The sequence below is a fragment of the Micropterus salmoides genome, unplaced genomic scaffold, assembly GCF_014851395.1.
Source record: "Micropterus salmoides isolate LMB-PRFRI ecotype aquatic unplaced genomic scaffold, ASM1485139v1 Ms_hic_scaffold_3425, whole genome shotgun sequence".
In the NCBI taxonomy this organism is placed as follows: domain Eukaryota; kingdom Metazoa; phylum Chordata; class Actinopteri; order Centrarchiformes; family Centrarchidae; genus Micropterus; species Micropterus salmoides.
This window is the reverse complement of record NW_024042735.1, coordinates 20,766-33,930: the sequence shown is the minus strand read 5'-3', so window position 1 is coordinate 33,930 and position 13,165 is coordinate 20,766. Positions and strand designations below refer to the sequence as shown.

Below are 13,165 nucleotides of genomic sequence, written 5' to 3'. Positions count from 1 at the left end.
AGGGTGAAACAAATAGTTTTATTTCTGAAACTAATTCCCATAAATCTGCATGTGAACTCGTTCCCTGACGGCGTGGAGAGACGAGGATTCATATTACCGTGTGTGGCGGAGAGATCCACCAGTGACTCGGCAGAAATTATAATTGCTTCTCCCCCAGAATGCACTACTCCAAACAACTGGAGAACAGGCAAGGAAGAAGTAGGTCACACACACACACAGAGCCTTGTGGCCACCAAACCATAACTAATTCTGTCTTATCTGCTTCTATAAAAAGATGAAAGAGAGAAGCAGCAGAGGAAGCAGCGTCTTTTATTCATCAGGACACAGGACGGGTCCTCAGGTGAGTGACCAGGTGAGACACGCTGACCTCGTGTTGCTGCGTCAGCTCGTACACGGTGAAACGAGCTCTTCAGGGTTCAGAAACATTTTCTGTCACCTGAGTTTGTTCTCAGAGGAACTTAAATCATAAAATGAACTCCCTTATACAGAGAGTCTAAGCCCCGCCCCTTCTGATGGACTGCCACGGCAACTTGTTAAATATGTACATTAGTTGGCGGCCAAAGGCAACTCATGTTTGGATTCAAGTTTTTTATTGTGTTGAATTACACACACAATGTTTGAAAGATAACTTTCAAAGAAGCTAACTTTCTATAGCTAACGTCACTGAAGCTAACGTCACCTGTTAGCTTCAGTGACATTATCTGAACTATAGCTAACGTCACTGAAGCTAACTTCACCTGTTCGCTTCAGTGACATTATCTGAACTATAGCTAACGTCACTGAAGCTAACGTCACCTGTTAGCTTCAGTGACATTATCTGAACTATAGCTAACGTCACTGAAGCTAACGTCACCTGTTAGCTTCAGTGACATTATCTGACCTATAGCTAATGTCACTGAAGCTAACGTCACCTGTTAGCTTCAGTGACATTATCTGAACTATAGCTAACGTCACTGAAGCTAACAGGTGACGTTAGCTTCAGTGACATTAGCTATAGGTCAGATAATGTCACTGAAGCTAAATTCCTATAGCTAACGTCACTGAAGCTAACTTCCTATAGCTAACGTCACTGAAGCTAGCTTTCTATAGCTAAAATCACTGAAGCTAGCTTCCTATAGCTAATGTCACTGAAGCTAGCTTCCTTTTGCTAATGTCACTGAAGCTAACTTTCTAAAGCTAACGTCACTGAAGCTAACGTTCTAAAGCTAACGTCTAGGAAGTTAGCTTCAGTGACGTTAGCTTTAGAAAGTTAGCTACGAGCTAGTAGCAAGCATAAAATTAACATTAGCTTAGCATTACAGCACTAACATGGTGGACATATATTGCGCGAGACGAGAGATGTAGTTCACTGAGCGGTTTTCACACAAAACTAAATTTGACTTTACTGTGAAATTAATTTTAAACTGACAAACGTGTGTAATTCAGGACTCAGTTCAAGGAAAGGGAGGGGAGGGGCTTAGGCTCTCAGGTAAATCAGGCAGATTTCAGGAAGGCCTCAGTTGAACCAGGTTCAAGTTAACCCTCTAGTGTCCAGTTTAAAGACGCATCACGTCCGTCCTAAACTTGAAAACGTCAGAAATGTGTCATTTAAAAAGTCTGAAACACTTCTTTGTAATCGATTGCTTCATAAACTGTTAACTTGTATTAATTATTGATCGGTGTAAAGGTCAGGTCCACAGTCACTTCCTGTCGAAGTCGGCGGCGTCACAGGAAGGCCTTCAGAATACTGAGCATGCTCAGTGCAGACTCCACGCAGCCGTCAAAGTTGGAGTGGCTGAAGCTGTCTCCACCGCAGATGAGCAGCGGGCGCTCAAGGACGGTCATCTGACCTGGACAGCCCGGCACCGAGGTCAGCACCTGTCGGAGGGGAGGGAGGGGTCATAAATCAAACGCTCCCTCTCCGAGAGGAGTCTCAGGACTTTGACCTGTGATGTCTCACCTGGGAGTACCTCCACTTCTGACACTTGATGCTGATTGGATGAGGCAGACCAGGAAGCAGCTTGTGGAGCTCCTGTAAGATGATTGGCTGGATGTCCTCCTTGTCTTTCTCCAGGTGCTCAAGGCCGAACGAGACGCTGGTGTGGACGACGAGGGACGGGCCGCGACCGCGATCGTCTGAACAGACAAAAACATGAAAATTTAGCTGCTCATTTTGTGGGTTTGAGTGATGTCACACTGGCGCGTCCTTGAACACATCAAACAGACTCTACACGTCACAGCATCACTACAGGATGATAACTTTACTTATTATGAGTGCATATTATAGAATTTCTTTGTTTCATTTCGTCTCTAATTAAACCCCAAAGTGTTGCTTAAACCTGTAAATCTGTATTGATATTCTGTTTTCTTGGCTGTGATGAATTACCTCTCTGTAGAAACTAAGAACAAACAACTAATAGCTCGGGAAAGTGGAAATTACAGTAAATCGGATATGACGTGAATGCAGCAGTAACCTGTTAGCATGCTAACATTAGCTCGGCCAGGTGAGCAGACAGACCTGCGTTGCGTTTGCGGGAGTCTGCAGCGATGTAGCGGATGCAGGGGTTGTCAGTGACGTATCGAGCCGCCCAGGGAAAACTGAAGACCACGTCAGGAGGGAAGAAGAGAGCGACGGCAAAACGAGACGAGTACACGACTCCGTCTAACTGCTGCTTCTGCTGGACGGAAAGCACTGAGAGACAGACAGACAGAGTTAAACCTTATGATCCAGGACTCAACACTGCAAACTGTTTCACCTGTGTGTTCACCAGGAAGGGAGGCTCTAATTACAGACAATGTCAAGTTGCATTATGGGAAGTGTAGAAAGAATTGTTGAAGCTTAAACCCCACTGACTAACCTGTTTACACATACAGACTACGGACTCTCTCTCCTGCCTTTCGCAAACCTAATTTAGATGCTCAGCTCTGATTGGACAGTTGTTTTCGCCTGCTGTGTTCTGTAGCAGCCCGTTAAAGTTCACTCGCAGCCGGTTAAAGTTCACTCAGGTCAAAGTTCACTTACAGACGGTTAAAGTTCTATTGCAGCCGGTTAAAATTCTTTCGCAGACGTTAACTCAGGTTAAAGCTCTATCGCAGAGTTCACTCAGGTTAAAGTTCTTTCGCAGCAGGTTAAAAGTTCTTTCACAGCCGGTTAAAATTCACTCAGGTTAAAGTTCTATCGCAGCCGGTTAAAATTCACTCGCAGCCGGTTAAAATTCACTCGCAGCCGGTTAAAGTTCTTTCGCAGGCGGTTAAAATTCACTCAGGTTAAAGTTCTATCGCAGCCGGTTAAAGTTCACTCGCAGCCGGTTAAAATTCACTCAGGTTAAAGTTCTATCGCAGCCGGTTAAAGTTCACTCAGGTTAAAGTTCTTTCGCAGGCGGTTAAAATTCTATCGCAGCCGGTTCAAGTTCACTCGCAGGCAGTTAAAGTTCACTCAGGTTAAAGTTCTTTCGCAGGCGGTTAAAGTTCATTCGCAGCCGGTTAAAATTCACTCAGGTTAAAGTTCTTTCGCAGACGGTTAAAATTCTATCGCAGCCGGTTAAAATTCACTCAGGTTAAAGTTCTATCGCAGCCGGTTAAAGTTCACTCGCAGCAGGTTAAAATTCACTCAGGTTAAAGCTCTATCGCAGAGTTCACTCAGGTTAAAGTTCTTTCGCAGGCGGTTAAAATTCTCTCGCAGCCGGTTAAAGTTCACTCGCAGCCGGTTAAAATTCACTCAGGTTAAAGTTCTTTCGCAGGCGGTTAAAGTTCACTCAGGTTAAAGTTCTTTCGCAGCCGGTTAAAATTCACTCAGGTTAAAGTTCTATCGCAGACGGTTAAAGTTCTATTGCAGCCGGTTAAAGTTCTATTGCAGCCGGTTAAAGTTCACTCGCAGCAGGTTAAAGTTCTATCGCAGCAGGTTAAAATTCACTCAGGTTAAAGTTCTATCGCAGCAGGTTAAAATTCACTCAGGTTAAAGTTCTATCGCAGCAGGTTAAAATTCACTCAGGTTAAAGTTCTATCGCAGCCGGTTAAAATTCACTCGCAGCAGGTTAAAGTTCTATTGCAGACGGTTAAAGTTCTATTGCAGCCGGTTAAAGTTCACTCGCAGCCGGTTAAAATTCACTCAGGTTAAAGTTCTATCGCAGCCGGTTAAAGTTCACTCGCAGCCGGTTAAAATTCACTCAGGTTAAAGTTCTATCGCAGCCGGTTAAAATTCACTCAGGTTAAAGTTCATTCGCAGCCGGTTAAAATTCACTCGCAGCAGGTTAAATTCACTCAGGTTAAAATTCTATCGCAGCCGGTTAAAATTCACTCGCAGCAGGTTAAAGTTCTATCGCAGACGGTTAAAATTCACTCGCAGCAGGTTAAAGTTCTATCGCAGATGGTTAAAGTTCACTCAGGTTAAAGTTCTTTCGCAGATGGTTAAAGTTCACTCAGGTTAAAGTTCTATCGCAGCCGGTTAAAATTCACTCAGGTTAAAGTTCTATCGCAGCCGGTTAAAGTTCACTCGCAGCAGGTTAAAATTCACTCAGGTTAAAGTTCTATCGCAGCTGGTTAAAGTTCACTCAGGTTAAAGTTCTATCGCAGACGGTTAAAATTCACTCAGGTTAAAGTTCTTTCGCAGATGGTTAAAGTTCACTCGCAGTAGGTTAAAAGTTCTTTCGCAGATGGTTAAAGTTCACTCAGGTTAAAGTTCTTTCGCAGATGGTTAAAATTCACTCAGGTTAAAGTTCTATCGCAGCCGGTTAAAATTCACTCAGGTTAAAGTTCTATCGCAGCCGGTTAAAATTCACTCAGGTTAAAGTTCTATCGCAGACGGTTAAAGTTCACTCGCAGCCGGTTAAAATTCACTCAGGTTAAAGTTCTATCGCAGCCGGTTAAAATTCACTCAGGTTAAAGTTCTATCGCAGACGGTTAAAGTTCACTCGCAGCCGGTTAAAATTCACTCAGGTTAAAGTTCTATCGCAGCCGGTTAAAATTCACTCGCAGCCGGTTAAAATTCACTCAGGTTAAAGTTCTATCGCAGCCGGTTAAAATTCACTCAGGTTAAAGTTCTATCGCAGACGGTTAAAGTTCACTCGCAGCCGGTTAAAATTCACTCAGGTTAAAGTTCTATCGCAGCCGGTTAAAATTCACTCGCAGCCGGTTAAAATTCACTCGCAGCCGGTTAAAATTCACTCAGGTTAAAGTTCTATCGCAGCCGGTTAAAATTCACTCAGGTTAAAGTTCATTCGCAGCCGGTTAAAATTCACTCGCAGCAGGTTAAAATTCACTCAGGTTAAAATTCTATCGCAGCCGGTTAAAATTCACTCAGGTTAAAGTTCTATCGCAGCCGGTTAAAATTCACTCAGGTTAAAGTTCTATCGCAGCCGGTTAAAGTTCACTCGCAGTAGGTTAAAAGTTCTTTCGCAGATGGTTAAAGTTCACTCGGGTTAAAGTTCTTTCGCAGATGGTTAAAGTTCACTCAGGTTAAAGTTCTTTCGCAGATGGTTAAAGTTCACTCAGGTTAAAGTTCTTTCGCAGATGGTTAAAGTTCACTCAGGTTAAAGTTCTATCGCAGCCGGTTAAAATTCACTCAGGTTAAAGTTCTATCGCAGCCGGTTAAAATTCACTCGCAGACGGTTAAAGTTCACTCAGGTTAAAGTGCTATTGCGCTGTGTGCCTGCAGTACGTGTACCACGCTGTGTACCTGCACCACGGTGTGTGTCTGCAGTACGTGTACCACGCTGTGTACCTGCACCACGGTGTGTGTCTGCAGTACGTGTACCACGGTGTGTGTCTGCAGTACGTGTACCACGGTGTGTGTCTGCAGTACGTGTACCACGCTGTGTACCTGCACCACGGTGTGCGCCTGCAGTACGTGTACCACGCTGTGTACCTGCACCACGGTGTGTGTCTGCAGTACGTGTACCACGGTGTGTACCTGCAGTACGTGTACCACGCTGTGTACCTGCACCACGGTGTGTGCCTGCAGTACGTGTACCACGCTGTGTACCTGCACCACGGTGTGTGCCTGCAGTACGTGTACCACGGTGTGTGCCTGCAGTACGTGTACCACGCTGTGTACCTGCACCACGGTGTGCGCCTGCAGTACGTGTACCACGCTGTGTACCTGCACCACGGTGTGCGCCTGCAGTACGTGTACCACGGTGTGTGCCTGCAGTACGTGTACCACGCTGTGTACCTGCACCACGGTGTGCGCCTGCAGTACGTGTACCACGCTGTGTACCTGCAGTACGTGTACCACGCTGTGTACCTGCAGTACGTGTACCACGCTGTGTACCTGCACCACGGTGTGCGCCTGCAGTACGTGTACCACGCTGTGCGCCTGCAGTACGTGTACCACGGTGTGCGCCTGCAGTACGTGTACCACGCTGTGTACCTGCACCACGGTGTGCGCCTGCAGTACGTGTACCACGCTGTGTACCTGCAGTACGTGTACCACGCTGTGTGCCTGCAGTACGTGTACCACGGTGTGTGCCTGCAGTACGTGTACCACGCTGTGTACCTGCACCACGGTGTGCGCCTGCAGTACGTGTACCACGCTGTGTGCCTGCAGTACGTGTACCACGCTGTGTACCTGCAGTACGTGTACCACGCTGTGTACCTGCACCACGGTGTGTGCCTGCAGTACGTGTACCACGCTGTGTACCTGCACCACGGTGTGTACCTGCAGTACGTGTACCACGCTGTGTACCTGCACCACGGTGTGTACCTGCAGTACGTGTACCACGCTGTGTACCTGCACCACGCTGTGTACCTGCAGTACGTGTACCACGCTGTGTACCTGCACCACGGTGTGCGCCTGCAGTACGTGTACCACGGTGTGTGCCTGCAGTACGTGTACCACGCTGTGTACCTGCACCACGGTGTGCGCCTGCAGTACGTGTACCACGCTGTGTACCTGCACCACGGTGTGTGCCTGCAGTACGTGTACCACGGTGTGTGCCTGCAGTACGTGTACCACGCTGTGTACCTGCACCACGGTGTGTGCCTGCAGTACGTGTACCACGCTGTGTACCTGCACCACGGTGTGCGCCTGCAGTACGTGTACCACGGTGTGTGCCTGCAGTACGTGTACCACGGTGTGTGCCTGCAGTACGTGTACCACGCTGTGTACCTGCACCACGGTGTGTGCCTGCAGTACGTGTACCACGGTGTGTGCCTGCAGTACGTGTACCACGCTGTGTACCTGCAGTACGTGTACCACGCTGTGTACCTGCACCACGGTGTGTGCCTGCAGTACGTGTACCACGCTGTGTACCTGCAGTACGGTGTGTGCCTGCAGTACGTGTACCACGCTGTGTACCTGCAGTACGTGTACCACGCTGTGTACCTGCAGTACGTGTACCACGCTGTGTACCTGCAGTACGTGTACAGTAGTGTTTATATCCAGATGTGTGTGCTTGTATGTTCACTTGGCTGCATGTTAATGTGTGAGAGAAAGTATAAATGCTGTAATCTGATTGGATAGAAACGTTAAACATGATCTCAGGTTGATGTTTCATTCATCGTCTCAGTTCGACTTTACAAAGAGATTTTCAAGATCAGAAAAAGGCTGCAGCCTCTCACTGCGCACACACACTCTGAATCTAATAATAACCCGAGTGTGTGCGTGTGTCAGCACAGAGGAAATGGGCGCTGTCCCCTTTCAGCCAATCAGAGGAGCTGAAGATGACATCATCATCATCTAGAGAGGCACACACGAGGAGAGTGCTGCAGCCCGACCACACACACACACATCCAGAAAGTTCTGTAGCGTTTATGAAGAGTGTGTTCACCATCGACCAATCACAGACGAGAGAAGTGATTTACCACCAGATGATCGAGTGCATTGATCCTGTGTGTGTGTGTGTGAGAGTGAGTGAGTGAGTGTGTGTGTGAGAGTGAGTGAGTGAGTGAGTGAGAGAGTGAGATTTGGTCTCTGCAAGAGGAGGAAGCAGTCATCGTCTCGCCTCGTAAAAGCCTCAGGAATGTGGAGTCCTGCTGTTCTGAGAGTTTAATAAATTAAAACGTTTCCATTGTCAGTAACGCCGTCACATCAACACCATTCATAATCAAATTAAAATAAACCTGTAACAGTGCGTCACTGTAACATCACGGCGGCTGCTGCCCCCCTGTGGTCAGACTGCAGCACTACACACAGTACACTGTGTACTAAATACTTGTTCCCACAGTTTTAAGACATACATGTACCTTCCTGTTCTGTCCCAACAGGTAGTGATGTAATATTAGACAACAGCAGGGGTGTAACCAAGTACTTCTACTTTAGGGTATTTTATACTTGAGAGGCGAATATATTAACATTTAGATTTCACCTCCAGAACATCTGAACAGTACATGAAGCAGAAACACAACGAAAAGTACATATTTATACCTCCTGAATGATGATGCAGTAATAAAAAGTATTTCCTGTAAGTACTACAGTAAATTCATTCAGTCACTCTCTCTTTGTGAGAACCTGTCTCAGGAGTTAGCAGTTCAGTGTGAGTAAAGTACAAGTACATCAGTGTTTAAGGATCGTTGCTGTTTTTTTAAACCCGGACCTTTATTTCCACACATGTTGGTGCTGAAATGACTCGAAGCAGTTTTGAATCGCGGTGACCCCCTTTGTTTTTAACAGGAAGCTAAAGTCTCGCTCCAGGACAGGTCTGACACAGCACGTGTGGAAACAGGCCGTGGGTTTAAAAGTACAGTCCCTGAGTAAAAGTACTCAGTACTTTCCACCGCCGTCAGAGCGTGGCGGTCCCCACAGGTGTAGCGGTGTAAGTGTGTGTGTGTCTCACGCTGTCCCACGTCTCCCTGCAGCTGAAGGATCTGAGGGACCGGCATCGTCAGGATGACGGCGTCAAACGTCTCGCTGCCCCCCGCCTTCCTCTGCACCTCCCATGATGCACCGCGGCGGTACAGGCCGGTCACATGACGCTCGAGGAACAAATCAGCTCCTGACACACAGACAGAGAACGATCGATTCACTTCCTGATCGGATTCTTTAATAAACAGACTGCACACACCTGAACTCGGCGTCCACCTACTGGCTTTCTGCGTGTCGTCACGTTAAAGATCCATCACATGACTGCTGCAGCAGCGTTCCTTTAAACAGAAATGCTGCTGCCTTGAACGCCCCGTTGTGTACGAGCGCTGCCTCTTTTCTGATTGTGGCGTTGCTAGAAGTCTCTGGTTGAAACTGTTAACTCATCGAGAGCAGCGTTGCGTATGTAGCCCGAGGAGAGGAAACGCACCTCAGAAAAAGATACCGCTCCTGTCTTTATGCTAAGCTAAGCTAAGCTAAGCGGCTGTAGACATGAGTTTCACTCAATGTTCAACGGTTGCTTTAACACAAAGATGAAGGCCGAGAGGTGTGGCGGAAAGGACCTCGAGTCAAACTCGGATGGACGGACAGGTGGGCGTGTACCTGACTGAGACAGGAAGTGTTTGACCACGCTGCACATGCCCAGTGGCGTCACGTAGTTCTTGCTGCCGTCCATCTGCTTCAGTCCTTCAACCGGAGAGTCGAGAGGCCGCAGGATGCCGGAGGACAGCAGCTCCGAGTAGAAACTGCAAACACACGCAGGAAGACCTTCACAATAAAAGCCCGCATGGTAAGAATTAAAGTCTTTCTTTCAGGATGCGTGAACACGTTTGTCTCGGTTCATTGTCCAGTCAACAAAACGCTGCAGCGAAACACAGAGACACTGCTGCAGACAGGTGAGACAGGTGAGTCCTACCTGTGGTGTGACTGAGCGTAGGCCGGCGTAGCCGTGATGTACTGAGCTCCGAGATCAGCTGAGTGAGACGACGGGTCGGGAGGACGAGTGGTGGACATCCTGCCGCCTGACAGAGAGAGAGAGAGACACAGGTAGAGAGAGAGAGACACAGGTAGAGACACAGGTAGAGAGAGAGAGACACAGGTAGAGAGAGAGAGACACAGGTAGAGAGAGAGACACAGGTAGAGAGAGAGAGAGGTGTAGAGAGAGACGGGTAGAGAGGTAGAGAGAGGTAGAGAGAGAGACACAGGTAGGGAGAGAGAGAGGTAGAGAGAGAGACACAGGTAGAGAGAGAGAGGTAGAGAGAGACACAGGTAGAGAGAGAGAGGTAGAGAGAGAGACACAGGTAGAGAGAGAGACAGGTAGACAGACAGAGGTAGAGAGAGACAGGTAGAGACAGGTAGAGAGAGAGGTAGAGACACAGGTAGAGAGAGAGGTAGAGACACAGGTAGAGACACAGGTATAGAGTAGAGAGAGAGGTAGAGAGACACAGGTAGAGAGAGAGAGAGGTAGAGAGAGACACAGGTAGAGAGGTAGAGACAAGTAGAGAGAGACACAGGTAGAGAGGTAGAGACAAGTAGAGAGACACAGGTAGAGAGACACAGGTAGAGAGAGAGAGAGACACGGGTAGAGAGAGAGAGACACGGGTAGAGAGAGAGGTAGAGAGAGAGACACGGGTAGAGAGAGAGGTAGAGAGAGAGAGACACGGTAGAGAGAGGAGTAGAGAGAGGTAGAGAGAGACACAGGTAGAGAGAGAGAGAGGTAGAGAGAGAGACAGGTAGAGAGACGGGTAGAGAGAGACACAGGTAGAGAGTAGAGACAAGTAGAGAGACACAGGTAGAGAGACACAGGTAGAGAGAGAGAGACACGGTAGAGAGAGAGAGACACGGTAGAGAGAGAGAGACACGGGTAGAGAGAGAGGTAGAGAGAGAGAGACACGGTAGAGAGAGAGGTAGAGAGAGACACAGGTAGAGAGAGGTTCAGCTCTCTGTTAAAGAGGTGGTATTCTGCTTCTCCTTTATTGAGTTTATATCTTTTTTGTGCTGTAACAGGTTTGTAAAGTGAAAAGGTTCCCATCTCTCACAGAAAACTCTGCTCTGAACTGAAAACAGCTCGTTTGTAGTCCAGCCTTTACTTCCGCTTTCTTGTGATGTCACAAGAAATACGTGTCATAACGCTCGCCGAGCAGCTACTCCGACACGCCCTCAGAAACAGCGAGCTGCAGCACACAGCTCTCCTCTCCCTTCCAAACACTAGCTACCCTCCAGGCAGGCAGTGGACATAAAGTTGTTCCTGTGATGTAGAGACAGAGCTCAGTTAAAACTTTATGGATACAGATTAATAAGTCACCGCTCTGAAACTCTCGCTCCAGTCCGTGTTGCCGAGCCGGTCGGCAACACGTACGGCTGAACCCGAGCCGTTTACCGGCTTCTCGCCGACCCGCCCTTCTCTGCTTCTGATTGGCTAGTAGTCCTTAACTAGGAACTGAGCATGTGCAACTCCCAACAAAGATCATTTAGAGACAAGATGCATCACTCCATAGATAAAACGAAGCCTTCAACACAGAAAAGAGGAGCTGCAGCAATGTGCAGTCTGACAAAAATATAACCATGTAAACCTGCTCTGGTACAAACTCTAAATAAGATGAGGAACCTGAAAATGAGCAGAATACCAGCTCTTTAAAGAGTAAAAAGTTTCCCTTTGCACAGACCTCTGCGCCAAACTTCATTATAAATTTCACTATTTTTTGTTCATTTTATTGCAGCAGAGCATCAAGAACTGGTGGGAAAGAGTTAAGAGATGGATTTGAACAAACAGGAAACTTTATTCTATTCGGATTAAAGTACATTAAACAGAAAACAACACTTTTATCAGGAAAATACCTTTTACAGTTGTCTTGTGAAGACTCAGTGATCAGGTCACAGTTATCTAATGGAGGTTAAAATGAAGGGCAAATTCTAAAGTTGGTCTCACTCAATGTTCAACCTTCCTCGACAGTAAGAGACACGACAAATGGCTGCAGCCCAGATTATAAAAGATAACATTTTACTATAATTTGTACAGTTTGAAGCTTTACAGACCGGATTTAGGCCCAAATTAAGACGAGTTCAAGCTCGGGAATATTAAACTGTAAGATTTCTGAGTGAAGATCTGAGTGAGCCCGCTGCCTTACACCACACAGACTGAACTACATGCATGTTTCAGATATCTCTGATTTAACTGGTAGAACTGGTTTTATACTGGCTTGCAGACAGTTAATCTCTGGCAGTTTATAAATCTAATGCTTTGTGGTTATAAAGTCGGATCATTTCTGCCGAATTGAAGGGGAGACCCTGCAGATCCAGATCCCGTCTCCAGTCTTGTTCTGCAGTGTGACCCTGCTCGGCTGTAAACTCGGGAATATTAAATTGTCGTATTTCTGAACGGAGTTCTGACTCACCGGAGCCCCTGGCTTTGTCCCACACCACTATCTGAACCTTGTTCTGCATTTCTCTCCTCAGCAACATGCGCACAGGCTGCCTGTCAGGCCCGCTCCGACTATCAGAACCCGGGACATGTTTAGCTCGGAACCGCAGCCGGACCAACTCTAGCACGGACACATAAACCGGGTTTAAACCGCTCCAGTCCGCAGCAGCAGAAGAACAACAGCTGATGGACCAACAAAACTATCCCGGGGTTAGACCTGCAGCCGGAAACAGCAGGGGACATCCGGTCGGGGGTTTCAAAATAAATATCTTATTGCGTCCAAATACTCCGAGAAAGAAAACATTGAAAAGTTCTTATCTTGTTATGTACATCAGGTAGGTACTTTACTTGAGTATTTGATGGTATTTTTGATCACAGAAATCAATACTTTGATTGTAAAAAGCAGCTGATCGGTTCTGTTAGAGTTAATCACGTGTCCAGGATAAGATGGATCACGTGATGGATCCCTTCTATGTGGTATTGCTCCCCCCCCCCCCCCCCCCCCCCCCCCCATAATAATCAGGTTTAATCATTAAAATCACACATTGGATGTTGAATATAAACATAAAGAGTACAATATGGAGGTACTTGTACTTGAGTATTTCCAGATGCTACTAACTACTTCTACTCCACTACATTTATTTAAAGGTGTAGTATATTTTTACATAAACAATACACCTGCTGCAGTACTTTAAACTAATATAGAGTACACAGAGTATCTGAAACTGGCTCCTTATTGACAAACTGCAACATTAAAATATCCTATAATATTCTAAAATACTACAACACTTTGAAAGGCCTGCTGCATACTGAGTACATTTACCATGAATACTTTAAGTACATTTGGCTGAAATACTTCTGGAGTATTTTTTGACTGTGGTATTTATACTTCTGAGTACTGTAGTTTTTTGTTTAATTTCAGGATTATTCTGAAGGCGGGCCCTTCACACCTGAGCTGACTGAAACTT

The 13,165-nt window shown here is 46.7% G+C and overlaps 1 protein-coding gene and 1 long non-coding RNA gene across 4 annotated transcripts; both read right to left on the bottom strand.

The window, feature by feature from the left end:
* Positions 1-291: 291 nt before the first annotated feature.
* LOC119884418 lies at positions 292-1,198 on the bottom strand. Of its 3 annotated transcripts, none has more exons than XR_005441010.1 (2): positions 1,187-1,198; positions 292-795 (listed from the first exon to the last, which is right to left on the bottom strand). It is a non-coding gene; the product is annotated as an uncharacterized LOC119884418 (long non-coding RNA). The 3 variants fall into 3 exon arrangements; XR_005441011.1 differs by lacking the exon at positions 1,187-1,198 and adding an exon at positions 1,158-1,169; XR_005441009.1 differs by lacking the exon at positions 1,187-1,198 and adding an exon at positions 897-938.
* A 421-nt stretch (positions 1,199-1,619) lies between these two features.
* On the bottom strand, positions 1,620-12,391 carry LOC119884417 (renalase-like). Its single transcript, XM_038694816.1, is given in 8 exon segments — positions 1,620-1,857; positions 1,940-2,115; positions 2,498-2,671; positions 8,751-8,909; positions 9,380-9,522; positions 9,693-9,798; positions 12,172-12,237; positions 12,240-12,391. Coding segments are annotated over 8 exon segments (1,026 nt in total). The 5' UTR covers positions 12,289-12,391; the 3' UTR covers positions 1,620-1,704.
* Positions 12,392-13,165: the final 774 nt, after the last annotated feature.